Source organism: Myotis yumanensis, unplaced genomic scaffold, assembly GCF_028538775.1.
Source record: "Myotis yumanensis isolate MYYU_CA2020_CCGP unplaced genomic scaffold, mMyoYum1.0.hap1 SCAF_2, whole genome shotgun sequence".
NCBI classification, from domain to species: Eukaryota; Metazoa; Chordata; class Mammalia; order Chiroptera; family Vespertilionidae; genus Myotis; species Myotis yumanensis.
The window spans coordinates 18,172,927-18,200,904 of record NW_027223753.1 but is presented as its reverse complement, the minus strand read 5'-3'; the positions used below and the strand labels follow the sequence as shown (position 1 = coordinate 18,200,904).

Here is a 27,978-nt window from a genome sequence, read left to right as displayed (position 1 = left end):
TGTCATTGTTATCTAGCCCTGGGTACAAAAGCAAACCTGAATTATTTTACCTCAGCAAATTTTCTTAAAATAGTTGATGTCTCATTTCTTCAACCTCCTTACACTCCAAATCTTTCATAAAATATATCAGACTCAAATAATACTAATAAATGGTACTAAAAGTGATGCTCAACAGGATCTCACGTTTATTGAGAAGTGATTAATGGTAAAAAGAAAGGCAATGCCCTTTCCTCATTGGATGAACAAGAAACTGAAGAAACATTCACTACACGTTTTACAATATTTTTCTCTTCCAAAATGCATTTCTGTAAACAAGTTTTTACCACTGTTCTTAGCTGTGAAATAAAATTAATCCTGACTCAATCAGTAAAATGTACAAGAACAGAACATTTCTTAGGAATCCTAGTACTTTACTTTGAGTAACAAAGGGTCAGAGAAAATGAACCACCCTTAAAGACACAACCTTGGGTAACAGTTAAATTCTCCAACACAAAAATTCTTCATAAAAATGTTCTTCCAGTTCGGAAGGGAAAAACCAAATTCCCCCTTTCTGGGGTGGAGGCAGGCCCATACCTTCAAAACTCAGATGTTCTCCAAGTGCAAATGTCAAAATGGGGGGGAGGAAAGGGTTTAAAAATTAGAGAAAACTGTATGCACTTACGGACTTTAAAATCCGAAAACATAGTAAAAAGACAAAGAAAAAAAGCAGTATGCTCTGAAATCACAACCAAAACCAAAATAAAAGGGACATTTTTCACCTACACTACCTAGAGGGATTTTTTTAGGTTTTTTCTTTTTCTTTTTTTTCCTCTTTCCAGTTAAGTCCTATGTCTTTTGTGAAATTCCAAACTTAAACTGCAATTCTGTAATCGTCTCTGAAGTCAATGAAATTAAGAAAAAAGTCCTAATTTTCTTGAAGGTCATTTTTTTCCTCTTAGGGATATGCAGATGAAACCGTTGCTGTGGTTTGTGCAGAACTGCCTTTTATTTTCCACGGCCTTGACGTTCCTAGAGGTTAAAACAAATTTGAAATGGTTAGTTAAAACTCATCTGATATGCTTAAGAATTAAACTTCACAGAATAACTCAATACAAATTTAGTTATTTGTGTTAGATAGAATATTCCCCACCAATAAAAACGGTCATTTGTTCATTCTGACCCAAGGATATTTTTTTCCATTGATTTAGAGTGGAAGGGAGGGAGAGGGGGTGGAGGGAGAGACAGACACATTGATTGGTTGCCTCCTCCAACCCAGGTACGTAAATGGCAATCGGTATGCTGGACCACTGAACCACACCGGCCAGAGCAAGAAAAACCGACTTTTACTTCTTATATTTTAAACCAAAGTAGTAACATTCAAGCATTCCAATTAATACAAATTTTTATTTCACTCTGAAATTTCTTACATGATGCCCTAGCCAGTTTGGCTTAGTGAATGGAGCATCGGCGCACAAACTGAAGAGTACTGGGTTCGATTCCGGTCAAGGGCACTACCTCAGTTGCAGGCTTGATCCCTGACCCAGTCCCTGTGCATACAGGAGGCAACCAATCTATCTCTCTCTCTCTCTCTCTCTCTCTCCCCCGCCCTCTACTCTCTTTAAAAAATCAATGGAAAAATACCCTCAGGTAAGGATTAAGAATGACAACCAAAAAAAAGGTTAAAAATAAATAAATAACATTTCTTACACGATTGATTAAAATATAGTATACTGGCCAGTGTGTCTCAGTGGTTGAGCATGAACCTATGAACCAGAAGATCAAGGTTCGATTCCCAGTCAAGGCACATGCCCAGGTTGCAGGCTCAATCCCCAGTGTGGGGCGTGCAGGAGGGAAGTGATCAGTGATTCTCTCTCATCATTGATGTTTCTCTCTCTCTCTCTCTCTCTCTCTCTCTCTCCCACTCCTTTTCTTTCTCATATCAATAAAAATATATTATACTAAAAAATATATATGATCCTAAAAAAAAAGAAAACTAGACGTATTAGTCATCCCATTTTAGTTCCAGAGTTTTAGATATAAGCCTCAATTTCCTTTTTTGTAAAATGAGGATATGTATCTCTCACAGAGCTGTGGGAGATAACGAGCTAACATATAGAAAGCTTTTAGACCACAGCAGGCAAGAAAATTATCCTCTTCCCCTAGAGCAAGCATGTCAAACTCAAAGGCTAACACGGGCCAAATAAACAAGGTTTAAGTTTATGTGGGCCGCAAAAAAACAAAAGCTTCAATTTTCATAGAAACGTGGGTTTATTTCGATAGAGACATGCTGAACACAAAGGGCTGAAATGAGTAATCGTTAATATAAAATAATAGAACATTTTAATAAAAATTACTATTTTTTCTTGAACACTGACTTACCAGACACTGAATAACTGCACAAATTAATAAGCGTAATGCAAATAAACCTAATTTTCTTCTCTGAAATCGAAATATTTCCTGTTGCGCACACCAAACCAGTCAGTACAAGACTAATGATGTGGCTATCAGCTGCTAAAATATTCACTGCTGGTATTAGTGGAGAGAAATGGTGCGCCTGCGCTTCAGTGTCGTAAGGGAAATGAATGCAACACGATTACATTAATCAGTCATTAGCAAATGCTGTAGTTCATTATTAATAATTATGTATAACAGGATCTTGTAAAAATTAAGTCACGAAATTTTTATTAAAACATTTCTTAAATTGGCTGGGTCGCCAAAATATATTCATTGTGGGCTGCATGCGGCTTATGGGCCTTGAGTTTGACATGCTTGTCCTAAAGCAGTGGTTCTCAGCTTTCTGGCCCTTTAAATATAGTTCCTCATGTTGTGACCTAATCATAAAATTATTTTCGTTGCTACTTCATAACTATAATGTTGCTACTATTATGAATTGAAATGTAAATATCTGATATGCAGGATGGTCTTAGGCGACCCCTGTGAAAGGGTCGTTCGACCGCCAAAGGGGTCGCGACCCACAGGTTGAGAACCGCTGCCCTAGAGTTTAAAATCCACTTAGAGATGGATTTTGACTACTGATTGTAATACCGAAGTTTTTCCTGAAATAAATCTAAATGCTCATTTATTAAGAATCATAAGCCTCTCATAAATCTATTCTAAACAGCTTTCCATGTCACACACTACTCATTTATTGAAAAATTTTAAAATATGACTCAATCCACGTGTCTTTTAAAAGCAAAAGCCTTAACTGGTTAGGAGCACAGGCCTGAACTTACACTTTATTCATCAATCTAACTTGAGTAGAGTCACTTGCTCCCATTTACACTATGGTAACTACAGTTCTTAAGTTAAATATGATCCCTACTAAAAAGAATAGCAACTAGTATTTATGGACTTCCATGCTCCAGGAACTGTACATAATAATGATCTTCGTAACCACCCACAAAGACTGTATTATTCCTACTTTAGATATACGAAAAGGAAAGCTCAAAAAGATGCTTAACTGAAGTTACTTAACCGTTTGAGTCCCAAGCTTACGATCGCGCTGCTTGGTATTTCTCGACATAAAATAAAACAAGCGCTATCATGCTGTTTGGGTCTTTTCGTACTCATTTAGAAAAAGCGCGGTTGCGCTGTTTGGGATTCTTCGACAGTGTTTTTTCAATACCCCCTGGGACTCAAACGAATCGTATGTTTTCTCGATATAAAATCTCAAACAGTTAAGAACCAAGATTCAAACCTAGGGCTATATGGCTCTTTCTCTACACCATGCTGTTACAAATATTTATGTTAAAGTCAACAAAAGTAACTGAGGCTTTGTGATGAATTGACTACCCTAAAACTAAACTGCTCCATGAATATAAATATGGTAAAATTATGTATTCAGAAAGAGCAGTTATCTTTTTGTGATGTCCCACTTCACATCTCTGGATTTCAGGGATAAACTCACCAAAGATCTGGGATATTGTTTTTTAAATTTGGATGGACACCATTTATCTAACTTCTCTTCTATTAATGATCAAGATCTACCTTTGACTTCAGGAAATCTGGACTCTTCTTGATTAAATCTCATTCCTATGCTTTTATTACTCTTCAAGCCAAGAATGTCTAGCCTTCTGTCCTTCAAGATACAGTTCAAAATCTCTTCCCTTCTTTGAGATTTCCTTAGCCCTTGCAGCTTTCAATGTCCTTCCAAATCTGTATCCACAATTGAAAATTAAATGTAAAATTAGCCCCAACTCAATCAAAAGCTCCCAGAAAGCAAAGAACAGGTCTTCAATTAACCTCACTCACAAACTATTTATGAGTTTAGCAATGGATAATAAGTTACAATCAACTTCTAAATAAAATTCTAGTTCTCATCACATACACAAAAATTGTAACTTTGTTAAGTGATGGATATTAACTAAAAACTGTGGTAATCATTTCTCTCTGTGTACATATCAAATCATTATGTTATATACCTTAAATTAATACAATGTTATTATGTATGTCAACTGTATCTCAATAAAACTGGAAAAATATTTTGCCTATTATCTTATTTCAATGTAATATAACCCCAGGAATACAAATAAACTTATATGCCCCAAATTATACTGATAAAAAAGAAAACCGCCGAACCGGTTTGGCTCAGCGGATAGAGCGTCGGTCTGCGGACTCAAGGGTCCTGGGTTCAATTCCGGTCAAGGGCATGTACCCTGGTTGCGGGCATATCTCCAGTGGGAGGGTGTGCAGGAGGCAGCTGATCGATCTCTCTCATCGATGTTTCTAGCTCTCTATCCCTCTCCCTTCTTCTCTGTAAAAAATCAATAAAATAAAAAATAAAAATAAAAAAAAGAAAACCTAGACTTTGCCAAATCCATAAAGAAACATGTTTCTATATAAGTTCACCAGCATGCTTAATTAACAGCCATTCAGAATATAATCAGAAGAAATTCAAAATAACATTGTGTAATTGCACATACTATGTCAACTCATTTTTTAAAAAATTTGTCCCTTTTCATGTGCTACCAAGTCCACAACTACCTGTGCTCAATTTTGCCTCAAACGTAACATAAAACTAACTACACCCGAACCTTAACTATACAATGATACCAAGAAGGCAAGTATAACCTGTGCCCTAATGTAAACCTGTTATGTTAGGTCTATTTTAAATTATGCAAATTACATACAAATGGCATTAGCTGCCTTAATCTCCTGCCCAATACCAAGTAAGCATCACACTGGTACAATTAAGCAGACTGACTAAATTGCTCTTCAAATCCTATATATACTATGTACTTTCCTATACATAGGTAGCTTTCACTCAAAGGAAGCACTTTACCATTTCTCTTTGACATATCCAAATTGCCACCATCACTGTTCTTGCACTTTTGGCCACTACTTTTTTCTTAATATATTTTTATTCATTTCAGAGAGGAAGGGAGAGGGAGAGAGATACAAACATCAACGATGAGACAGAATCACTGATTGGCTGCCTCCCACAGGCCCCACACTGAGGATCGAGCCAGAAACCTGAGCATGTGCACCCTGACAGGGAATTAAACTGTGACCTCCTGGTTCCTAGGTCAATGCTCAACCACTGAGCCATGCCTGCCGAGCTTGAGCCACTATTAAGTAAGGGTAACTTGAACACAGGTGCTGTGATACCACAACAGCTGATCTTTTTTTTTTTTTAATTTTTAAATTACAGTTAACTTTCAATATTATTTTATACTAGAGGCCCAGTGCACAAAATTCGTGCACGAGTAGGGTCCCTAGGCCTGTCCAGCGATCAGGACCAATCAGGTTCCCTGCCTCCCTGCATCCTCCTTCCCTCACTCCCTCAGTAACCCGCTGCCGCCGCTGGTCGCCTGCCATGTTCCACGCTGCCCCCTGGTGGTCAGCACACGTCATAGAGAGCGAGCAAACTCCCAATCTCCTGGTCGAACTCCCAAGGGAACACTTTGCATATTAGCCTTTTATATAGAGAGATTATATAGAGAGATTAGTTTCAGATGTATGGCATATTAGTTATATAATTATATACTTTACTAATTGTTCCCCAGATATTTCCAGTACCCACTTGGCACCATATATAATTATACACTGTACTTTATATCCCCTGTGACTATTTTGTAACTACCAATTTGTACTTAACCCCTTTACACCCAATCCCCCCACCCCCCTCCCCTCTGACAATCATCAGTCTGTTCTCTGTGTCTGAGTGTTTCAATTTTGTTTTTATTTTATTCTTTAGAATTCACATATAAGGGAAATCATTATGGTATTTGCCTTTCTCTGACTTATTTCACTTAGCATAATAACCTCTAGGTCCATCGGTGCTGCAACAGTACTAAGTGGCTAACGTGTGTGTACTGGGGTATTAGCATACACAGCATGGATAGGCTGGACAAAGGGATGATTCATATGTCCTCCAGGATGGAGTGGGGCAGCATGAGATTTCATCACACCACTCAGAAGAGTGGCATGAAATTTGAAACTTATGAATTTTTATTTCTGGAATTTTCCATTTAACATTTTTGGACTGTAGCTGATTGCAGCTAACTGAAACTGTGGAAAGTAAAATCACAGACAAGTGGGGACTACTGTACAGTTTTGATGTATACACACACAAAAATAAGCTCATATATTTAGAAATAATAAAGATAACATCCATCTTCTCGGAAATTATAAAAGATACTTAAGCATTTATATCATACTACCTTGAAAATTTCAGTAAACTTTAGCACCAATTAAACCACTATAGCCCAGGCAGAGGGTGCGCACAGGAAGTAGCCAATTGATGATTCTCTGTCATCACTGGTGTTTCCATCCCTCTCTCCCTCTCTGAAATCAATAAAAATATTTTTAAAATTTTTAAAATAAAAAGATACTAAGGCTGAGAAACTTACTTGCTCAAATCAGTGACAGTGGCAGATATGGTCTTCTTCTAGAGCCCCTAGTCTTTCCACTACTATACATATGATAGGTGTAGTACCTAAACTTTTTTCCCCAAAGATTTGATTTTAGAGAAGGGGGGGAGGAGGGGAGAGACGTCGATTTGCTGTTACATGCGTTCATTGGTTGTTTCTTGTATGTGCCCTGACCAGGAATCAAATCCGTAGCCTTGGCACATCCAGACAACACTCTAACCAAGAGAGGTACTGAGCCAGGGTCTACCTAAACTTTTTTTTAAAGGTCCATCAATGTAATATACTTAATAGAATCCCTTCCCACACCCCCAAAAAACTGACTACTTTAAAAAATCTTAGTTTGGCCCTAGCCGGTTTGGCTCAGTGGATAGTGTCGTCGGCCTGAGGACAGAAGAGTCCTGGGTTCGATTCTGGTCAAGGGCACATGCCTGGGTTGTGGGCTTGATCCCTAGTGGGGGGCATGCAGGAGGCAGCCGATGGATGATTCTGTCTCATCATTGATGTTTCTATCTCTCTCTCCCTCTCCCTTCCTCTATGAAATCAATAAAAATATGTTGTTGTTTTTTAAATCTTAGTTTGGACAATTTCAGGATGGCTAGTGGCCCCTAAATCACATAGCTTAAAATTATCTAACTCTAAAAACTTAATGTCCCCGCAAAAAGGAAGACACAATAGAAGGAACACTAAATGTAAAACTTAAAACATTTAACCCTCGCCCGGTCAGTGTGGTACAGTGGCTGAGCATCAACCTATGAACCCAGAGGTTGCTGATCTGATTCCCGGTTAGGGCATGTGCCGGGGTTTCGGGCTCGATCCCCAGTAGGGGGCGCGCAAGAGGCAGCCGACCAATGATTCTCATCATTGATGTTTCTATCTCTCTCTCTCCTTTCATCTCTAAAGTCAATAAAAATATATGTAACACAAACAAACATTAAAGCCTCTTAGAAGTAGCCATAATGCCTCTAAGAGATTATAACATGAAGCTACATGTGTAGGATAGTAAACCAAAGACACTGCACCTTTTTTTTTTTTTTAATTTCAGAGAGGAAGGGAGAGAGAGTGAGAGAGAAACATCGATGATGAGAATTATTGATCGGCTGCCTCCTGCACATCCCCTACACTGGGGATTGAGCCCACAACCTGGGCATGTGCCCTTGACTGGAATTGAACCTGGGACCCTTCAGTCCTCAAGCCAATGATCTATCCACTGAGCCAAACCAGCTAGGGTGACTGTCACCTTTTAATGGACAAAAAGTATAGGCAATTCACCAGAGGCTTGTAATACTGACAGTTGATGAAAAGCTACTCAAAAGATTCTTTTAGCTTTAAAGTATTGAAAGGTACAGCCAGGCTTATCAGACACATGTGAATTCTAAATTTTCTCAAGATGAAGTCTTGAGACTAGCCAGGACAGGACAATAGTACTAAGAAAACTTTAGAAATCAAACTTGGAAGAAAATAAACATGAGGATTGAGCGGTGGATGTTACACAAAACTTGACTAAGATACATAATCCTGGAGTACTCAAACTTTAAATACAAGAGAATCACCTACAGACCGGATAGAATTCAGATTCCAAGGCCTCAGCTCCAAAGAGACTCATTCAATAGCTGAGGGAAGACAAGAACCTGCAACGTAAGTGTTCCCAGATGGTAACTTGTACAGAGTTAACTCCTCCTCAGTCATTTCTAATCATCTAAGAAATACCTAGGGAGCTTACTAAATAAAATGTCTAGCTTAGTAAGTTTGGGGGCAGAGACTAGTTATCAGTATTTTTATAAATATTTTCCAGATGACTCAAAGTTTATTTTAAATAGTTAACATTTTTTTTGAAGCACTCCACCCTGCTCCCCTCCCCATCACATTGCAGGCTTATGGACTACAAGTAAAGTAACCTGTCATAAATGACTGAATTACCCAAGAACTTGTCTGGGTTTTACTTCTAGCACTGCCATTAAAGTAAGGTAATCTTGCAATTTGTGTACAAAATGAGAGTGGGATAGACTAAATCCTTTCCACTCCATTTTAACATATATATGTGTGTGTGTGTATATATATATATATATATATATATACACACACACATATATATACATATACATATATATACACATATATATATTATTGATTTCAGAGAGGGAAAGGGAGATACAAACACCGATGAGAAAGAATCATTGATCAGCTGCCTCCTACACCTCCCACACTGGAGATCGAACCTGCAACCTGGGCATGTGCTCTGATTGGGTATTAAACCATGACTTCTTGGTTCATAGGTCGATGCTCAACCACTGAGACACGTTGGCCTGCCCCACTCACTTTTATAACATTATCCAGAACCATTTGTTTCTCCTTATTTCTGCTGCCTTAACAGCAACTTTCACTAGGTTAGGTAGAGTAGATCCAACTCACTCCATTTTGATGTTCATGATGAGGGATGTTTAAACCCAAGTGCTCAATTAATTACGCTCTTCTGATACATCCACAAAGAGGTGCCTGGCTACTGGCATCAGTCAGTAACAGAACATTGTTAACTATCTTAAATAATAAATGTAAAGATGCAGCAAGGTACAAGAACAAAAAAGACTTCTGGGTCAAAACAAATTCCAGCTCTTCTATAACCTATGTATCTTGAGAAAGTTATTTCTTTTTTAATAACTTTCCTTTATATTATATTCTTCTTTCAATAACCCTAACCTACTGTTCATCCCATATTCCTTATTCCTCAATTCCCTACCTGTAAAATGAAGATAATCTTAACTATTCGACAGGATTATGATAAGGGATTAAAGATATGAAAATTGCCTAACATACAGATGTCCAAAATAATGGCTAAATATGGGTAAATACCTGAATAAGGGGGAAAAGCAGGATAAAACACTAATATGATTATAACTGTATAAACCACTTGTGTAGGTAAAGAAGAGAAAGAAAAATGCCAAAATGAGAAAAATTATGACTGATTTTTTTTCATTTTCTACACTTTTTGTACGTTGGTTATACAGTGGAACCTCAAACTTTTTTTTTTTTTTTTAATATATTTTATTGATTTTTTACAGAGAGGAAGGGAGAGGGATAGAGAGTAAGAAACATCGATGAGAGAGAAACATCGATCAGCTGCCTCCTGCACATCTCCCACTGGGGATGCGTCCGCAACCCAGGCACATGCCCTTGACCGGAATCGAACCTGGGACCTTTCAGTCCGCAGGCCGACGCTCTATCCACTGAGCCAAACCGGTTTCGGCAGGAACCTCAAACTTAATTTTGTCCGGAAAGCTGTTCAAGAAGTGATCTGTTCAAAAACTGAATCATTTTACCCCATTATAAATAATGTAAATTGAGCCCTAGCTGGTTTGGCTCTGTGGATAGAGCGTCAGCCCGTAGACTGAAGGGTCCCAGGGTTCAGTTCCAGTCAAGGGCACATGCCCGGGTTGCAGGCTCGATCCTCAGTAGGGGGCGTGCAGGAGGCAGCCAATCAATGATTCTCTCTCATCACTGATGTTTCTATCTCTCCCTCTCCCTTCCTCTCTGAAATCAATAATATATATATATTTTATAAAAAATAATATAAATTGAATTAACCCATTCCAGACCTCCAAATGATTTCCTGTTTTAACCTTTCTTAAATACAGTGCATACCTAGTATCTATAATAATAAAAGCATAATATGCTAATTAGACCGGACAGCCGAACGACCTTCCGGACAAAGCCACAGGGGCCAAGGCAGAGATGGTTAGGGGCAATCAGGCAGGCAGGCAGAATGGTTAGGGTAATCAGGCAGATAGGCTAAGTGGTTAGGGGCAATGAGGCAGGCAGGCAGGCAGGCAGAGGCAGGGGCGATCAGGCAGGCAGGTGAACAGATAGGGGCGATCAGGCAGGCATGCAGAGTGGTTAGGGGCGATCAGGCAGGCAGGCAGGTGAGCAGTTAGGAGCCAGTGGTCCCAGATTGCTAGAGGGATGTCCAACTACCGGTTTAGGCTCCATCCCTAAACCATCAGTCGGACATCTCCCGAGGGGTCCCGGATTGCGAGAGGGTGCAGGGCCTGTAGTAATCTATTTAAAAAAAAACAAAAAACTTTTCTTAAATTTATCAAAATCACTTTCAGCACTCATTCCAGGGGTGTCTTTCTGGTCAGAATGCAGCATCTTTGCTTGTTCATATATCACTGCCTCCAAAATGGCTGTCACTGGCTAACTGCTTTTCGTTAATCCAAATCAACAGTTTTTCTACCTTTCCAATTGTTCATTATTTCTTTCACACCCTTAGCAACATTAGCACTCTTGATGGTCTCTTTATGTCTTAAAATTATGCTAATCATGATTTCACCAACAATAAAAGCATTCTCTCCTTTGTTGCCTGAGAGATGCTTTTTGTCATGCTAAGATATCAGCATGAAGGGGTTGTCAGGGTGAAAGAAGAAGTTTGGTTCCACAACCGAGACATTTTTTTTGTGAACTTGGTCAGAAACAGAATTGTTCTAGATGGGAGATGTTTGGGGGTTGACTGTATTTTACTATGAAAAACAAATGCAAAGACAAAAATTTGGAAATATAAAATTTGCAGAGCACAAGTTTTTTTACATGTAAAAACACTTTTAAAAGTTCTATATGCTATCCACACAGATTACCAAAAAAGTTCACATGAAGCCAAAAGCTTACGTTTTAAGTCTACCGTTTCTAAATGGCTTCATGGTTACACAAGAGATATGGCCAAATGTTTAACTGACATATGTAAAAGAATACTAATTACCTCAGAAGAACCACCACATATTCCAACAGCAGTAAGTGCAAATGAGTTAGAAGAGTAACTACCTGCCTCTTCCCTTTCCCCTCCATATCCAATAGTTCAAACTTGAGAGTTAGCCATTTTCTTCCTTCATCTTTCCACTATCTTTTCCTATCCATCCTTCCAGACATAACTCAAACCCAGTCTTCCATAAAAATGCCTTGATTCCACCCTAATTGGTCTTGCGATTCTTTTCCTCTGCACTTGGGTCTCATAATGTAAAATTACCACTTTAATATACTGTCCTATACTGTTTCATTTATGATATCATCTCATAACTAGGTATCTTCTCCCGATGGCTAACTGGACTAAAATTAGTTCAATGAGGAATTGTTCATTCAGGAAGGGATGAAAACCATTAGGGCATTATTTATTGAGTTAGTTGTTGTAACTAGAAGAATTTGGTCCACAGGAAATGGCAGCAACATGCTACAGACATGACACACTGAAGTTCAATCTACAGTAATATTTTCCCCACCACATTAAGTCTAAACAATCAATAAAAATCAAGTACTGGTTTGTATATAACATTTACCAATTTCCATGGTGTAAACAACATGGCTGATTTCAAATATCAATATGGTATCATTAAATGTGGGGTTGAGGAAAGATGTACAATGGGGGGGGGGGTTTAAATGTTTTTATTGATTTTTATAGAGGAAGGGAGAGGGAGAGACAGAAACATCAATGATGAGAGACAATCATTGATCGGCTGCCTCCTGCACGCCCCACACTGAGGATTAAGCTGGCAACCCAGGCATGTGCCCTGACAGGGAATCGAACCCGTGACCTCCTGGTTCATAGGTTGATGGTCAACCATTGAGCCACACCCACACCGGGCTACAATAGCAGTTTTATATATTGATGCAATAGATGTAAATTAACCCAAAGTAACGAGTTTGAATATCTATTATAGGTTAATGGTAATAATTACATTTTCCTTTCTGTAGTCTAACGGTAATTTATATTACAAATAATAATTTATATTGTAATTTAATATAACACCTTTTATTTAGCACAATGTACTTAATTTTAAGTTTATGTAATTTCTTTCATAATAACCGTGTTTAACAACCAGCTTGCTAAAATTCTTAAAAGCTAAACAGTTGGCCCACAATTAGCCAGCTCCAACACATCATTGGACTTCCACTGAAATACCAACACCACCACATATTAGCTATGAGACCCTGTGTAAGTAACTCTGAGTCTGCTTCCCCATCTGAAATATGAAAATGATATATTAGATGTGATAGCTAAACTTTTATGTGTACTATGTTCCAAGCACTTACAAGTGACAAGCACTGTGCTATCCTCTGAGTGAGTACTCATTCTATTTGACATGGTTCAAATATCATTTCCTCCATGAAGCCTTTCTTAATTTTCCCAAATTGATCACTGTTCTCCAGAAAACCACATTTCTTCATTCCTCTATTACAGTTCTTACCCCATATTTTATTCATTCCTTTGTCCTAATAATGCTGTCTGGCCCTAAGGCAAAGATGGTACCTTGTTTATCTGTTCTAAGTCAGCAATTAACAAAAACATTTATTTAAAGACTGATACAGCCCTAGCTGGTTTGGCTCAGTGGATAGAGTGTCGGCCTGCGGACTGAAGGGTCCCGGGTTCAATTCCAGTCAAGGGCACAATCCCCAGTAGAGGGTGTGCAGGAGGCAGCCTATCAGTGATTTTCTTTCATCATTGATGTTTCTATTTCTTTCTCCCTCTCCCTTCCTCTCTGAAATCAATAAAAAAATATTTTTTTAAAAAAAAGAAAGATGGATACAAATAAAGGGCATGGTTCAAAGAGATACAAATTCAGTATCACCTATTTTCTAGACCTCCTTTAAGGAGGCTGCAGGAAGGCATTTTATCCGCCGAAAAGCAAGAGAAGTGATGAGTAATACAAATAGAATTTCCTCAACCCTTTTGGTAGAGAAACAAGTAAATTCTGCGAGACAGAAGTAGAGATAGACAGCCTTAGAATTTTACAAAAGTTCAGTTTGTCATCCCCTTTTAAAAAGGATGACAACTAGTTTTGAAGAGATAATTTAAAACAGCAGCAGAGAAGAGAAATGCTAAATGGGAAGAAACAATACCCATGGTTATTTATTTCCTATGGACTTAAGAAAACAATATAATTGTCTAAACAATATAATTGTTTTCTTCCTCTGACTTTTGTATCACTAAAACTTGGCTATTTTTAAAATTTTTCTAAGTTTAAAAATGGAACCAATGTGATTACTTCAAATGTTTCTCAACAGGGGGCAAATGCCCAAATTAAAGGGTTAGGAAAGGGAAAAATGGCTGTAAGAAAAATAAAAACCCTGCCCTGACCAGTGTTGCTCAATGCTTGGAGTGTTGGTCCACACAGCGAGGATTTGTGGGTTCGATGCCCAGTCAGGAACATGTGCCTGGGTTGTGGGTTTGCTCCCCACCCTTGGTGAGATGTTTCGGGGAGGGGGCAGCCAGTTGATGTGTCTCTCTCATATCAATGTTTCTCTCTCTCTCTCTCTCTCTCTTAAGAGCAATGGAGGAAATATCCTCAGGTGAGAATTGGCAGGGGAAGCCCTGGCCAGGTAGCTCTGTTGGTTAGAGCAATGGTTCTCAACCTTCCTAATGCCATGACCCTTTAATACAGTTCCTCATGTTGTGGTGACCCCCAATTTCATTGTTACAAATTGAACATAATTAAAGCATAGTGATTAATCACAAAAACAATATGTAATTATATGTGTGTTTTCCAATGGTCTTAGGTGACCCCTGTGAAAGGGTCGTTCGACCCCCAAAGGGGTCGCGACCCACAGGTTGAGAACCGCTGGGTTAGAGTGTCATCCCGATACTTCAACTTGGGAGTTTAATCCCCAGTCAGGGCACATATAAGAATCAACCAATGGCCGAAACCGGTTTGGCTCAGTGGATAGAGCGTCGGCCTGCGGACTGAGGGGTCCCGGGTTCGATTCCGGTCAAGGGCATGTACCTGGGTTGCGGGCATATCCCCAGTAGGAGATGTGCAGGAGGCAGCTGATCGATGTTTCTCTCTCATCGATGTTTCTAGCTCTCTATCTCTCTCCCTTCCTCTCTGTAAAAAATCAATAAAATATATTTAAAAAAAAAAAAAAAGAATCAACCAATGTATGTATAAATAAGTGGAACAACAAATCGATGTTGCTCTCTCTCCTTCCTTTCTCTCTAGCCTCAAGTCCTTATTTTTTATATGTAATAAGTATTTGGATCAGAAATTATAGAATAGAAACAACAACTTTCAAAAGAGACCTATTTATAGCTTCAATTCCTCTTCTATGACCTCAAATGTTATCTGGGGCCAGCTGACCCTCTTTGTCCCTGGTTTCTCTGATCTACATTATCCCATGTATTAATCTTCCCTATAACATCCTATCCTATATAATAAAATGGTAATATGCAAATTGACCCTAATAGCAGAACAACAGGTTGCTATGACACGCACTAACCACCAGGGGAGCAAACGCTCAATGTAAGAGCTGCCCCCTGGTGGTCAGTGTGCTCCCAAAGGGGGAGCTCTGCTGAGCTACAAGCCAAGCCTCTCTCACCTCCTGGGCAACACTAGCAGCACTAAGGATGTCCGACTGATGGCTTAGGCCCGCTGCCATCAGCCGGACATCCCCCAAGGGCTCCCGGGCTGCCAGAGGGATGTCAGACTGCCAGCTTAGGCCCGATCCCCCCCCCCCGGGAGCGGGCCTAAGCTGGCATGTGGACATCCCCCAAGGAGTCCTGGACTGTGAGAGGGTGCAGGCCGTGCGGAGGGACACCCCTACCCCCGCCAAGTGCACGAATTCTCGTGCACTGCGCCTCTAGTACATAATAAAAGATCTTTCAGTTTCTTCTTGAAATCCTTCATTTTTAGAAAGTTCTCCCTTTAACTTCTATCCACTGGTTCTAGTGCTATCTTTGGCATAGAGAATAAACCCACCAGAAGAGCTTTAAAAGCATTTTTTAACAGCTATTATGTTCCCCTTCAAAATGATCTCTTCTAAGCTAAACATTCCGCCAAACACTAAGGGACTAGTATGATAAGAAATAGGATAACATATATGAAACATATTGTGGGAAGAAGTGAGATATATGTATTCAGTAATGATAACTATTGTTACCACATACTGGTACACCTTAACTTCCAAACAAGCTTCCCATCACTTTCCATGGAAAGATCACATCAAAGAGCTGCTTTATACTGATTCAAATTAGACTTTACTCCTAATTCTTTTAAACTCTCAATACTTTTTCAAGCCAACTTTGTACTTGACCTATCTTAGATTTCTTCTGTATCAAATTAAGTACATATACACTTCATTCAATTCCCTTCTACCAATCTAATCTTCAAACTTCACTCTTGGGAAACATGTTCCACAAATACCAATTAGACCTTTCTTGTTCAAGTTATAGCTATACAGTGTCACAGATTTAGGCTGTTTATGAACCACTCTTCCCAAACACCTATCTTCTATACATCTTCAAGGTTCAGCTAAGAGATCACTTCTTCCAGGATTTTTCTATGACCAATCCACCCACACCCCAGGCTGGGTTTGGCAATCTTCAAGCTTCCAAATTGGCACCCTGTACATACCTTGAGAAAACACTTTCTGTTTTATACTGTTACTGGTGCCACTAATGTAAGGCTCTCTCGTAGTTACTAGAGAAACCCCGGTCTAGTACACAGTAAAGTTGTTCAAAAAAATAAAAAATAAAAAGCTTCATCTCAATTCTTAAACAGCATAATAAATTTTAAGTATATCCAAACACACTCCAAATCACCATATCTTTAGGTCTTCCACTTGGGAAATTTTAGAGGATTTTAAGAAATCCTCTTAATCTCGCCTAGTAGCAAAGAATTTTTTTTTAAATACACATCTTAAGCTGTTATCACCATAACCACATCTTCTTTAGATCTGTCTTTCTCCCCAATTTCCCATTAGCTTTCCAGTTATTAAAAAAAAAAAAAATTATTTACCCATGCCTGATTGAATATAACATTGGGCTAGGCTTTAAGAAAATTATGCAGTTCCTAGTCCCCTCTACTATTCTTATTTTTACTTAAAGACTACAAATATAAGACAAAAACTAAAACAACCATTATGAGGTTTATAAAAAAAAATTATCACTAATGCAGGACTATTCCAAATAATGCCAGACTATTCCAAAGTTGAGACAAAGGGAGTTATTAACACACTGTAGTCTTCTTCTAACAGCTTACATTAATTCTCTTAAAATTTTTTTCAGAATGAAAAAGGCCCATATGGCAATATATTAGCACAACCAAGATCTTCAAAAAGCATATATCCTTTGACCCAGTAGTAACACTCAAGGATAGATGTGAATCAATATTTATATTAATGTTCACTGCAGTGAACATTTTATTTTAGATGGAACAAATTATTAAAGAGCTGACATGCTCAACAATTAAGAACTAATAAATTGTAAGATAGAATACTATGAAGTCCATCAAAAGTGATGTCACAGAATATGTAACAATTAGGGGAAGGTTCTAAGCAAACACAGGTTACAAACTGTATCTATAGTATACAACAAAGCAGACCACATGTCAGAATTTTCAAGCCAGAGAGCTCTAATGCTTGAAGCTTCTATGATACTGAATTATATCATGTGACAGAACAACTCAGTAATACTGCTAGGCAAAAATGGCTATAATTTTGCTTCAGTGTGCTCTGCCAAGATACATGCCCAATCTCAAAACTTTGGAACAGCTGTGACATCATTTTCAGGATGAAGGTTAAGCATTTCCCTACATACTGAATTACCATGCCCATTTGGTATGAAGATTTTTTGCAATCTTGTAAATAATACAAAGGCACACACACAAACACCAAACCTAAGAAGGCTATCTACTGCCCCAATAAGCTGTCAGTCCCATTCTCATCAAACTTGTTTTGTTTTGGAAGCCTAGTAGAGACTAAAACAATAGTTTACAGTCACTTATGTAAGGATGTTAAGGATAACAGTGGGCAACAGAGGAGTAAGGTAATACTGACTGAAATGGTAACGGACCTTCCTGAAAGCCCAATAAAGCTCTTACAGAAGGTAAACTAAAAAGTAATCTGACACATATAATCAAAGCTTTATTTTTTTTTTTCTGGTGGTTTGTTCCCCAACCTGAGAACAATTAAAATACTCCAAGGCCTTTATGGAACGGTTTTTAAAAAGATCCATTAGTTAACTTCATAAAGACCCTAAATATTATTATATTCACTATTAAAACATCATAAGACTGGTCAATTTCAAAATATGAATCTTACACCTACTTATGAAGTTCAATTATGCACTAAACCACTCAAGTGAATTTAATACAAATACATACTTGATTAAAAGTTTAGCCGAAACCGGTTTGGCTCAGTGGATAGAGCGTCAGCCTGTGGACTGAAAGGTCCCAGGTTCGATTCCAGTCAAGGGCATGTACCTGGGTTGCGGGCACATCCCCAGTGGGAGATGTGCAGGAGGCAGCTGATTGGTGTCTCTCTCTCATCGATGTTTCTGACTCTGTCTCTCTCCCTTTCTCTCTGTAGAAAATCAATAAAATATATTCTTATACCCTCTTCTACCTCCTCCCACCCCCATCCCGGGGGTTATTTTACATTTAAGGCTAACTACTCGGGATTCTCTCAATTATTCATTTAATCTTTTTTTTAAATTTCCTCCTTGCCCATAATCTTTCTACCTACTTCCTACATGTTATATGTCTAAGTCCTATATAATCTATGACATACCCCAACCAGTATTTTAACATTCTTTTATGATCCTGACGTTTACATTCACTCAGTACACAAGGACCAAGCAGCATTACCAACTCTTTAATTTGTATCTATTCTCCATCACTCTAAACAAGATTCTCACTTGTTACAAAGGAAACAAGAGAAAGCGACTCTTTAGGAATACAATAAAATGTTAGGAGCAAGAGGTCAGCCTTTTGTGATTATCCAAGTTTTATGTAATACATGTTTAACTTTTCCAATGGAAAAAAGGTTTTGAAAAAAAGTAAGCAGGACACCAAGGATAGCAGCAAGAAAGTAAGTTCTTAAAAACATCCACTTAACGGCCTGGCCAGCATGGTTCAGTGGTTGAGCATCGACCTATGAACCGAGAGGTCACAGTTCAATTCCAGGTCAAGGCACATGCCCAGGTTGTGGGCTTCATCCCCAGTGTGGGGCGGGCAGGTGGCAGCCAATCAATGATTCTCTCTCATCATTGATGTTTCTATCTCTCTCTCCCTCTCCCTTCCTCTCTTAAATGAATAAAAATATATTATATTATTTTTTAAAAACATCCACTTAACATTGCCAGTTGTCAGAAGGCAGGCTGAAAAATGATGGCAAAGTTTGGTGAGACACCAACTCTTGGGGAAAACCACAGTACCCATTAAAGCCAAAAGTTTATTACAACAGAATTTGTAACTTTTTTCTCTGCCTTATTACAGCCTCAATCTTTTCCAACTTTAATTTTCATAGTTTTATCACAATCATTCCCTTTGCATTACTTTCAGGCTCATTCTTCACCTCTTTCTACATCATGTAAATTCATTTTCTATACATTGTTTTCCCTTAAGCACAGTTCTGTCCTCCATTAATATTCCCACATTCCTTCACACTAAGGTTTAAGTAGTTAAAACCCAATTATACTCCCATAAAGGACTGAACTGTTATGTGATACTTGTGTTATTTCCAGAGCTTTTATTAAAGCTTTTATTATTCAGTATAATACCTCTCCTGTTCTTTCTAGTTCCTTCTCCCCTTCCCTAAAAGTCTTAAGAATTATAAGCAGATTACCTTTTTAACACTTTCTTCTTCCTCTTGGCGTTTCTCATAGTGTGAGAAGTCATCAAAAATCGAAGTGGTGTGCTTGTAGCTGGCTATGATTTTCAACACCTGCTTAGCCTTTTCCAGAGGCACTTCCTGAGTGTCCCTGGAGTTGGTCACTGGTTTATTCTCGTTGTTCTCTAGGCGAATGTGTCGCAGCTGGCTATTGGGAACGTCCTTCACAAAAATCCACCTGACATCAAAACGACCCTTCCATTTGTCCTGGGACCACACACCTGCACATGTGTTATAGTCCACAGCAGATTTCATTTCTGCAACGCCACAGAAGTGTCCACTGCCGTTGACACTGAAAAGTAAGTAAACGGGGCCTTTCCCGTTCATGGAGCGATAAGCAGCATCCAGTCTCTTGTTACCATGCTCTGTGCTGCACCAGATATTATACTTAATGGAACGGTGGATATCGTCCTCAGAGTAGCTCTTAATGATGAAAACCCGGCCATGTTTCAGATTCCAGTCAAAATCCTTAGGGTTATAATTATTAATGGACCGTAGCTTCTCCAACACTGGGTGAGGTTCTGAAGGAGTAGATCCAGATCCAGCCTGAGACTGTCCTACTCCATTACCATCCACTCCATTATGACCAAACCCACTGCCACGGTTCCGAGGTGCTACCCAGCGGGTTGGCTGAGCTGCCTGTTGTTGGACTGAGAGCTGGGCAGACTGTGGTGGAGGTGGGGGCAATGGCTGTGTCTGTTGCCCTACTGATGCTTGAGCCACTGGTGGGCTATTGTTAGCCTGTTGACCGACAGGCTGAGGAGACCCCTGGGTTGGCTGCTGACCTATATTCTGAACCAAAGCCTGTGAGGGGGCTTTTGCCACAGGACCCTTGTTATCCCAAGTTCCAATATCCATGTTATGCTTTATTGGGGGTGGTGGAAGACTTGACCCTGCAATGCCATTCTTCGTCTTCAACTTAGGTTGCTGTTTAGCAGGCTTGCTAGCAATATCAGCCCAAGATGCTGGTTTTGGAGGAGCAATGGTAGCTGGAGGCAAACTATTAGAAGCCACAATGTTACTAGTAATGGACCCACTACCAACAGCAGAGCCTACAACTTTTGGAACATTGCTTGCAACTTCTGTGCTACTCAACTTCAGTGCTGCCATCCCTTGGTCTATAGTATTCATGCCAGGAGCTTTATTGAGGGTCTCACTGGCAAAAGCGGACTGTCCATCAATCATGGCTCCACCTAAGGAGCTAGGTGCATAAGCATAATTGCTACTATATCCAGAGCTCTGAGTAGACTGTCCCTGAGAACTGTTATTTCCCCAAGCTGAGAAGTCAATACCACTGGGAAAGAAATTAAAACCATGCTGACCAAGAAATGGAGTGCTACCAAGGGCTCCTGGTTGTCCAAACATTGCATCTGGTAGGAAGTGAGGCTCTCCGTTGCTCAGCTGTCCATAAGAAGTTAGATAGGGCATGGCTGTGTCACCCCCAGTAGACCAAGCAGCTTCACCCAAAGAATAGGAGAAGCCAATGGAGGGACTGTAGTAACTGGGTAGGTAGGAATCTGACATGGCAGTATATGCGTTATTCTGTGGAAGAAAAAAAACACACACAACTAAACTAAACACAAAAATAAACAATCAAGACATTTCCTTCCCCAATTATTCATATAATTCAACTATTTCATCCATTACCATAAAAAAGGAGAGTGACCATCTCAGATGGTCACATCTCAACAACTATTAAACTATTAAAACCATACTATAATAGGTAAAATAAGACAAAAAGAATTGGAAATTTAAAGTTCTCTCCCAAAAATCTGTGTAGCCATCCCTCAGCCATAAACCAAAAAGCAAGGTTCTGCAACTATATTTAAAGAGCAATAGTGTCTGTGTCAAGAAACTTCTTAAATCTTATTAGTAAACATTTTTATGGTATGATTTTTTTAAAAATATATTTTATTGATTTTTTACAGAGAGGAAGGGAGAGGGATAGAGAGTTAGAAATATCGATGAGAGAGAAACATTGATCAGCTGCCTCCTGCACACCTCCTACTGGGGATGTGCCCGCAACCAAGGTACATGCCCTTGACCGGAATCGAACCTGGGACCTTTCAGTCCGCAGGCTGACGCTCTATCCACTGAGCCAAACCAGTTAGGGCTATGGTATGATTTTTACATTCATAAATCCTGCACTGTATTCTGTTAAAATATTGGTGCATGAACTTATTTCCTTTTTTAAAATATAATTCTATTGATTTCAAAGAGGAAGGGAGAGGGAGAGATAGAAACATCAATGATGAGAGAGAATCATCAATCGGCTGCCTCTTCCACACTCTCTACTGGGGATCAAGCCTGCAACCCGCAACCTGGGCAAATGCCCTAACCAGGAATCAAACTGTGAACTGGTTCATAGGTCAATGCTCAACCACTGAGGTACACCAGCCAGGCTATTTTCAATTATCAAAGTATAAAAAGAATACACAATTTAAAGACATTTTGGTATGTATCAAATAAGTTTGTGTGTGTTTTTAAAAAACAAGGTTCACTACATCTAATTTACTGTGGTAGTCTCTTGGCAAACCATCTGGGAACATCAACAGATGTCACTATTTAATTATAACCTGGAAAGGAAATGTACAGTAGCTTCCAGAGAAAAAACTAGAAAAAATGTTGCTACCTGTTCTGCTTCTCCTATAAAATGAATTGCTATAATCTAAAATGCACACCCAACTTTTCCATTAAAAATAGAGGAGTGTATCTCAGTCTGTGTGGCTCAGTGGTTCAGCATCAAACTATGAACCAGGAGATCATGGTTCGATTCCCGATCAGGGACATGCCCAGTTGTGGGCTCCATCCCCAGAAGGAGGTGTGCAGGAGGCAGATGATCAATGACGTTTCTCTCCCACCAATGTTTTTATCTCTCTCTCCCCTCCTCTCGCTCTAAAAGTCAATTTTAAAAAACATATAAAAACAGGAGAATAATTCTAAAGATACCATACAGTCCATTATCTTTAAAAAAAGGAATTATCCTAAATAATAACCAGAAATATAAACTTATATGCAACTAGTCTTCACATAAGATTACACTGCAAAAACCTCAATCATTCTTGATTTCATTTTAGTTTGTGCTGAACATATTTTCCCTTTTTTATAAATTCTATAGCTCACAGAATAGTCCCTTAAATGAGAGTTTTTAAGCTAGAGATACATAAAATTGGTCTCTATAGATATACTGCTCAACTCAAATAACTCTGGTATATAAGAATCCATTAACTAATCAAAAATATGGAGTTTATTCTTAAGAGATGTGGATGACTACCACTATCTTAAGCCTTAAGTTTATATTACCAAAGGTAAGAGTACTACTCCCTAGCCACTAAAACACATCTCTTGAAGATGAAACATTTCCAGTAATGTGGTTAGATAAAATGTGTTTTCTGCCAATTTCAATTTTCCCTAAAAAATCAAATAAAATAAAAATCAAGCTGCCTTTCCGCACATAGACTTCTCTTAAAATTAAGTATTTCTCAAAGATAGTGTTAATACTTTAGCAAATCCATATTGTATTAAAAATTCAGTCTATAGTGTCTGGATTAAGCCTGAAGGATTATTCCAACATAAGGTGATGAAAAATTGTTTAAAAAAGTAGATGAATTACTTTTGAAAGTAAACTACAATGGACAGACTCTCAGATCTACTCAACCAAGATTTCTATTTCCTCACAACATATTTTTTAAGTTTTTTTTTTAAGTTTCTTTTTTATTGTTGACATTATGATTCTCCCCTTCTCCCCAATATTTTTTTTACATAAAGACATTTAAGTTAGCTTACTTGAGAAAGAAAAAAAACAAATTGACTATCACTGGTTATGCTATTATATAGCTAAATGCCTACAACTGAAGTAGCAGGTTCTCACATGCCACTGAACTCAAAAATCTGAATTACACAATGTTTCACAAGAACTACCTAGAATTATATTTCTAAATGCTCCCACTCTCCCTGTTATAATTACGTAAGCAAACTACTTCAATAGCAAGAATCTATTAATAGTTCATTCCTCTACTTCCTTCCCTACTTTTCCTGATTAACTGGTTATCTTCTGCAAAAACTTTTTTCCAATCACTTGTTTAAGTGAGTTCTATATATTCAATGCAGAAAATTTTACATAAGGAATCTAAAAAGTTTTATGTAAGAATTAGGTCCAAATATGGACATACGCTAATATGCCAAGTTATTCTAGACCAGTGGTCAGCAAACTCATTAGTCAACAGAGCCAAATATCAACAGTACAACGATTGAAATTTCTTTTGAGAGCCAAATTTTTTAAACTTAAACTATATAGGTAGGTACATTGTTAACTTAATTAGTGTACTCCTAAGGCTTAGGAAGAGCCACACTCAAGGGGCGCGAGCCACAGTTTACCAACCACGGTTCTAGGCTATTACATCTATCACACAGCATCTGTTCAGAATTTATATAAATATCCTATAAGCTTTTTCTTTTTTTGGGCATTTTGGATGAGTAATTGCCTTTTGGTTTATTAATCTGGAAGCTATACTTGCTACAACTTTGTAACTATGTCTTTGGGACAAAGATATTTATACAAAAGAGCTGCCACACCAAAGAAGTATGCAACTAATCTTCACATTAGAAGATAGGTTAAATTACAAAAACCTCAATTTTTTATCTTAATTTGTGCTACACAGCATTTTACCTTTTTTAAACTCAATTTCATAAATCCTAAAGCTCCCTATATGAGAATCCAAAGTTGTTCTCTATACCTATAGATACAGCTCAACTCGAAAAATGAGAACCTAACGCAAAATAGTTCTAATCTAAGATCCCACTAACTAGTGAGCAGAGGAGAATACCCAGTTCTGCAGCGTTGAATAAATTTCAGGTGATTGATTTTTTTTTACTAGTTTTTCCCATCACATATGAATCCAATTTCCAGAAAAGAAAAAGGGTTTGGGGTGAAAACTCAGAATATTTAACACTAGAAAGGATTAAGTTTTACATTGTTTATTCTTGGTAAGGAGCAAGAACTACTCAAACAGGTGTTACTGTTAGTACGCTGTAAAGTGCATCAGAACTAGTCTCAGAATACAATATGTTTGCTGACAAGAGAGATGGAAATCCTAGGGATCTATAACATTTGTAACAACTTTTTTTAACACATTGACTAGTAGGAAGACAGTCACCCCGAAAGTGAGACTCATCGATAGGGAAAAGAAAGAATTAATACACCCTTTGATCAGGCATGTAAATGGTTAATTACTCACGGGCCTTGCCTGGGGACTCAAGTAAGGTTCAAAATCGTCATCATTTAATCCATCCTTTTGATGTACAGATCCATTTTGTACTGGAGGAAAAAAATTGAAATTAAGAACGTTCCGGTCATACAAGCCTCCCTCCCAAAGTCACCAACTATATCCTAGCCAGAGAAAAACCTCACTAAAACAGAGAAATTACGTTTGCATTTCAAAACGCTAAGGATGGGAGTGCATGCTGAGCAGCATTCCGTCAATAAAAATGTCTCCCTCCACCCCAAGCAAGTGGATCTAAAAAAGGTCCTTTTATTGGCTCCTCTCGCTCCCCGTGCCCTCCCGCTTCCCCCCACCCGCTCCACTTGGGTCACATGCGGGCACTTCCAGAGTGTGATCCACGAGGACGAAACACAAAGGCCTTCTAAGACCTACAGGAAACCAGGGACCTGAGACATTGCACAACCGCATCCACCCCCACCCCCACCCTCAGTGAATGACTCCTTGTTCGCTGGAGAGCTGTTCGCCCGCGGAAAGAACACGCCGAAAGGGTCAAACCCTTCCGTGTGAGCGAGGCACCTGCGAACCCCGGGGCTTCCGAAGGATCCCGGCCCCGGGGCGCTTCCCGGGGACCCCGCCCCCACTACCCCGCGTCCCCCTCTCCGGGCCACCGGCGGGGCCGGGCTCACCTTTGTTTCCTTGACCTTTTGGTCTCTGCGGGCGAAGGAAACGTCGCCGAGCAGCAAGGTATCCGAGGGAGAAATGGAAGAGAGAAGACAAATTAAAGCCGGGCCGGAGAAAGGCAGGAAGGAGCAGGCCTCGGGGTAGGCGTCAGGAATGGTGGCGGAGGGGGAGGCTTGAGGACGGGAGGCGGGGGAAAGCGCTAGGCCGGCGAGGCCGCCGAGAAAAAGCGGGGGACGCGCCAGCCGCGACGCGACGGGGCCCGGGCTTCAGGGAAGGGGAAGGGAACGAGGAAGGAAGACGAGGCCCGCTGAGGAGGAAAGGCGGCGCGGGCGTTGGGCACCGAGGACCGGGGAGAAGCGGGAAGAGCGGGCTGAGGGCGAGGCGCAGGGCGCGGCCGGCCTGAGAGGCCCGAAACCCGGCCCGCGAGAGGCGCCGCCTCGGCTCGGCCCGACCGGGGGCGAAGGGCCCGGGCCTGGTCGGGCTCCCTCCCGCCTCACACAATGGCCGAGGCATGCGGGCCGGGCCTGTACCTGCTCCAGGAGGCTGCTGGCCGACATGGCTCTCGGATCCTCGCGGGTGGCGGCGGCGGCGGGCTCTCCTCAGCGCGTCGGCGGCGGCGGATGAGCCCCAGCGGCGGGAGCAAGCGGCGCGGCGGCGGCTTTTGTCCCTGACACTCTGGGCCTCGGCGGACGCAGCGGAGACACAGCGCGCGGCTCCGGCTCCGGCTCCGACTCCGCGACGCTCTAGCCCGAGGGCTCAACGCCCGTCTCTATGGCTGGGCGCGCGCGCCCGCCCCTGGCCGCCGAAGTGAGGGCGCTGAGCGGCGGAGGCGGACGGCGAGCGCGGCGCGGCGCTGACTCTCACATTCACTCACCCACGCGGAAGGGGCCCGGCGCGAAGCGCCCCCAGAAGGACGAGGCGGGGCCGCAGCGCCCTCTGGCGGCCTGGAGGAGCGGAAGCGGCGCGCGCGGCCTTCCCGCCCCCACCGCCTCGGGGTTGGGGCCTAGGAGGGTGGGGACCGCAGGGTCGTACCACGAGGTTTTTAACTAATACCTGGAGGGAGTAACTTTAGCTGGAGAAACCCCACAAAAACCTGCCTCTCGGTGAGGAACCGGCCCCTGAAGCCTGAGAGACCTTAAAATAAACCTGCTTCCCAGCTGCAGACGGCACCCCACCCCGACCTGGGAGGAAACCCCGGAGCGGGTCCCAGAGCCCCCAAGGAGGCTTCCTGGGGGCGCTGCCTCCGAAAGACGCCCCTCCCCAGGGGCCCAGTCATCCTCCTGTTAGCAGACAGCGAACGAAAACGTGCCCAGGGAACAAGAACAAAAACACCCACCGAAATTTGGTTCCCTGCAAGAAATAGTCATTGCAGGGTGGAGAATCTACACTTTTTTTTTTTAGAATCTACAATTTTTTTAGGATAGTCACTGCCCCCCCTCCTCCCGTAATCTGTGGCCTTTGTTTCCAATGAAGTCACCCCTCACACATCTACACAAAATTTTTCATGACTTTCAAGGAGTCCGGGACTCTATTAGGTCCATTAAGTCTATGGACTTCAAAAGGAAATGTCCTGCCCTGCCCGGCAGCTCCACTGGTTGGAGCGTCGTCCCGCTGAGCCGGGTTGTTGCAGGTTCCACTCGGTGAGCACATGCCGGAGCCTGCTGGTGTGTGCACGGATCAGTGGAACCGCCGACCTCTCCCTCTCCCCGCCCTCTACCCCTCCCCTCCCCCTCCCTCTCCCCGCCTTTCTCTCTCTCTAAAATCAATTAAAAAAAAGAAAATGTCCTTATCTGTGGAAGAAAGGAAATTAATGCTACTTGAATACCTGCTCTGTGTTAGGTTTTGTTAAGTGTTTTCAAAGCCTTAATAAAGGCTTTCAGCATCTTCAAAATAATTTGTCAGTCTCTCCATTTTACAACGTGGGGGCGGGGGGGGGGGGGGACAGAGAAGTTAAGTAATGTGTTCAAAGTCACAAAGTTATTAAATAGGTGTATCTGACACCAAGAAGAACATAATAGTGTCAGTCTGCCCCCAAGAGAAATCCTGTATTCAAGAATCAGAATCCAGAAGCGATCAAAGGATGGGCAAAAGCATTTTTAATCAGAGGCAAACCCAACTCATGCAGGGATATTTGATCCTAGGATAGCCCAATAGCTTTTGGTATTGCAAATAGTAGTAAACAGATTTAAAAATGCACTATTAAGTGTCACCCTGATACCACTCACACCCTGGATACAGGAGACTTTGGTGGACTCAGTAGTAAAATAAATGATAACATGGCATATTGGATTTTGCGTCATAATTATGCTCCCAGTGCTCAATTCATTTTTTTCTGCCTATAATTGCATTTATGGTTGGAATAAATAAGGTCAGACACCACATGTGATGGACTTCTGGAAAAGACAATAAAATGTGGTCAAGTTGCAAAGCATAGGTCCCACCAAGGGAATAAAAGAAACCTAGTAACCCTCTTTTAAAGCTACTCAGCCACTTAACCCCATGGCCCAGATTTATGTATAAACTGTAAGCAGTTGCCTACACTTATTCTTGAAATCAGCATAGTAAAAGGAAGATTGACCGGG

General features: G+C 40.5%; 1 protein-coding gene across 1 annotated transcript; it reads right to left on the bottom strand.

Moving 5' to 3' along the window:
- Window positions 1-162: 162 nt before the first annotated feature.
- YTHDF2 (YTH N6-methyladenosine RNA binding protein F2) lies at window positions 163-26,144 on the bottom strand. The gene is made up of 5 exons (XM_070404529.1): window positions 25,927-26,144; window positions 25,402-25,426; window positions 24,731-24,810; window positions 19,449-21,035; window positions 163-1,008 (listed from the first exon to the last, which is right to left on the bottom strand). The coding sequence occupies exons 1-5, from the start codon at window positions 25,951-25,953 to the stop codon at window positions 985-987; spliced, it is 1,743 nt and encodes a 580-aa protein (XP_070260630.1). The 5' UTR covers window positions 25,954-26,144; the 3' UTR covers window positions 163-984.
- Window positions 26,145-27,978: the final 1,834 nt, after the last annotated feature.

Excerpts from the sequence above, each read along its gene's own strand:
- YTHDF2 (XM_070404529.1), bottom strand. The coding sequence starts at position 25,953 with ATGTCGGCCAGCAGCCTCCTGGAGCAG. Across the intron at positions 24,811-25,401 it reads AAAAGGTCAAGGAAACAAAG|TACAAAATGGATCTGTACAT; the intron begins GTGAGCCCGGCC and ends TTTTTCCTCCAG. Across the intron at positions 21,036-24,730 it reads TGAGTCCCCAGGCAAGGCCC|AATAACGCATATACTGCCAT; the intron begins GTGAGTAATTAA and ends TTTCTTCCACAG.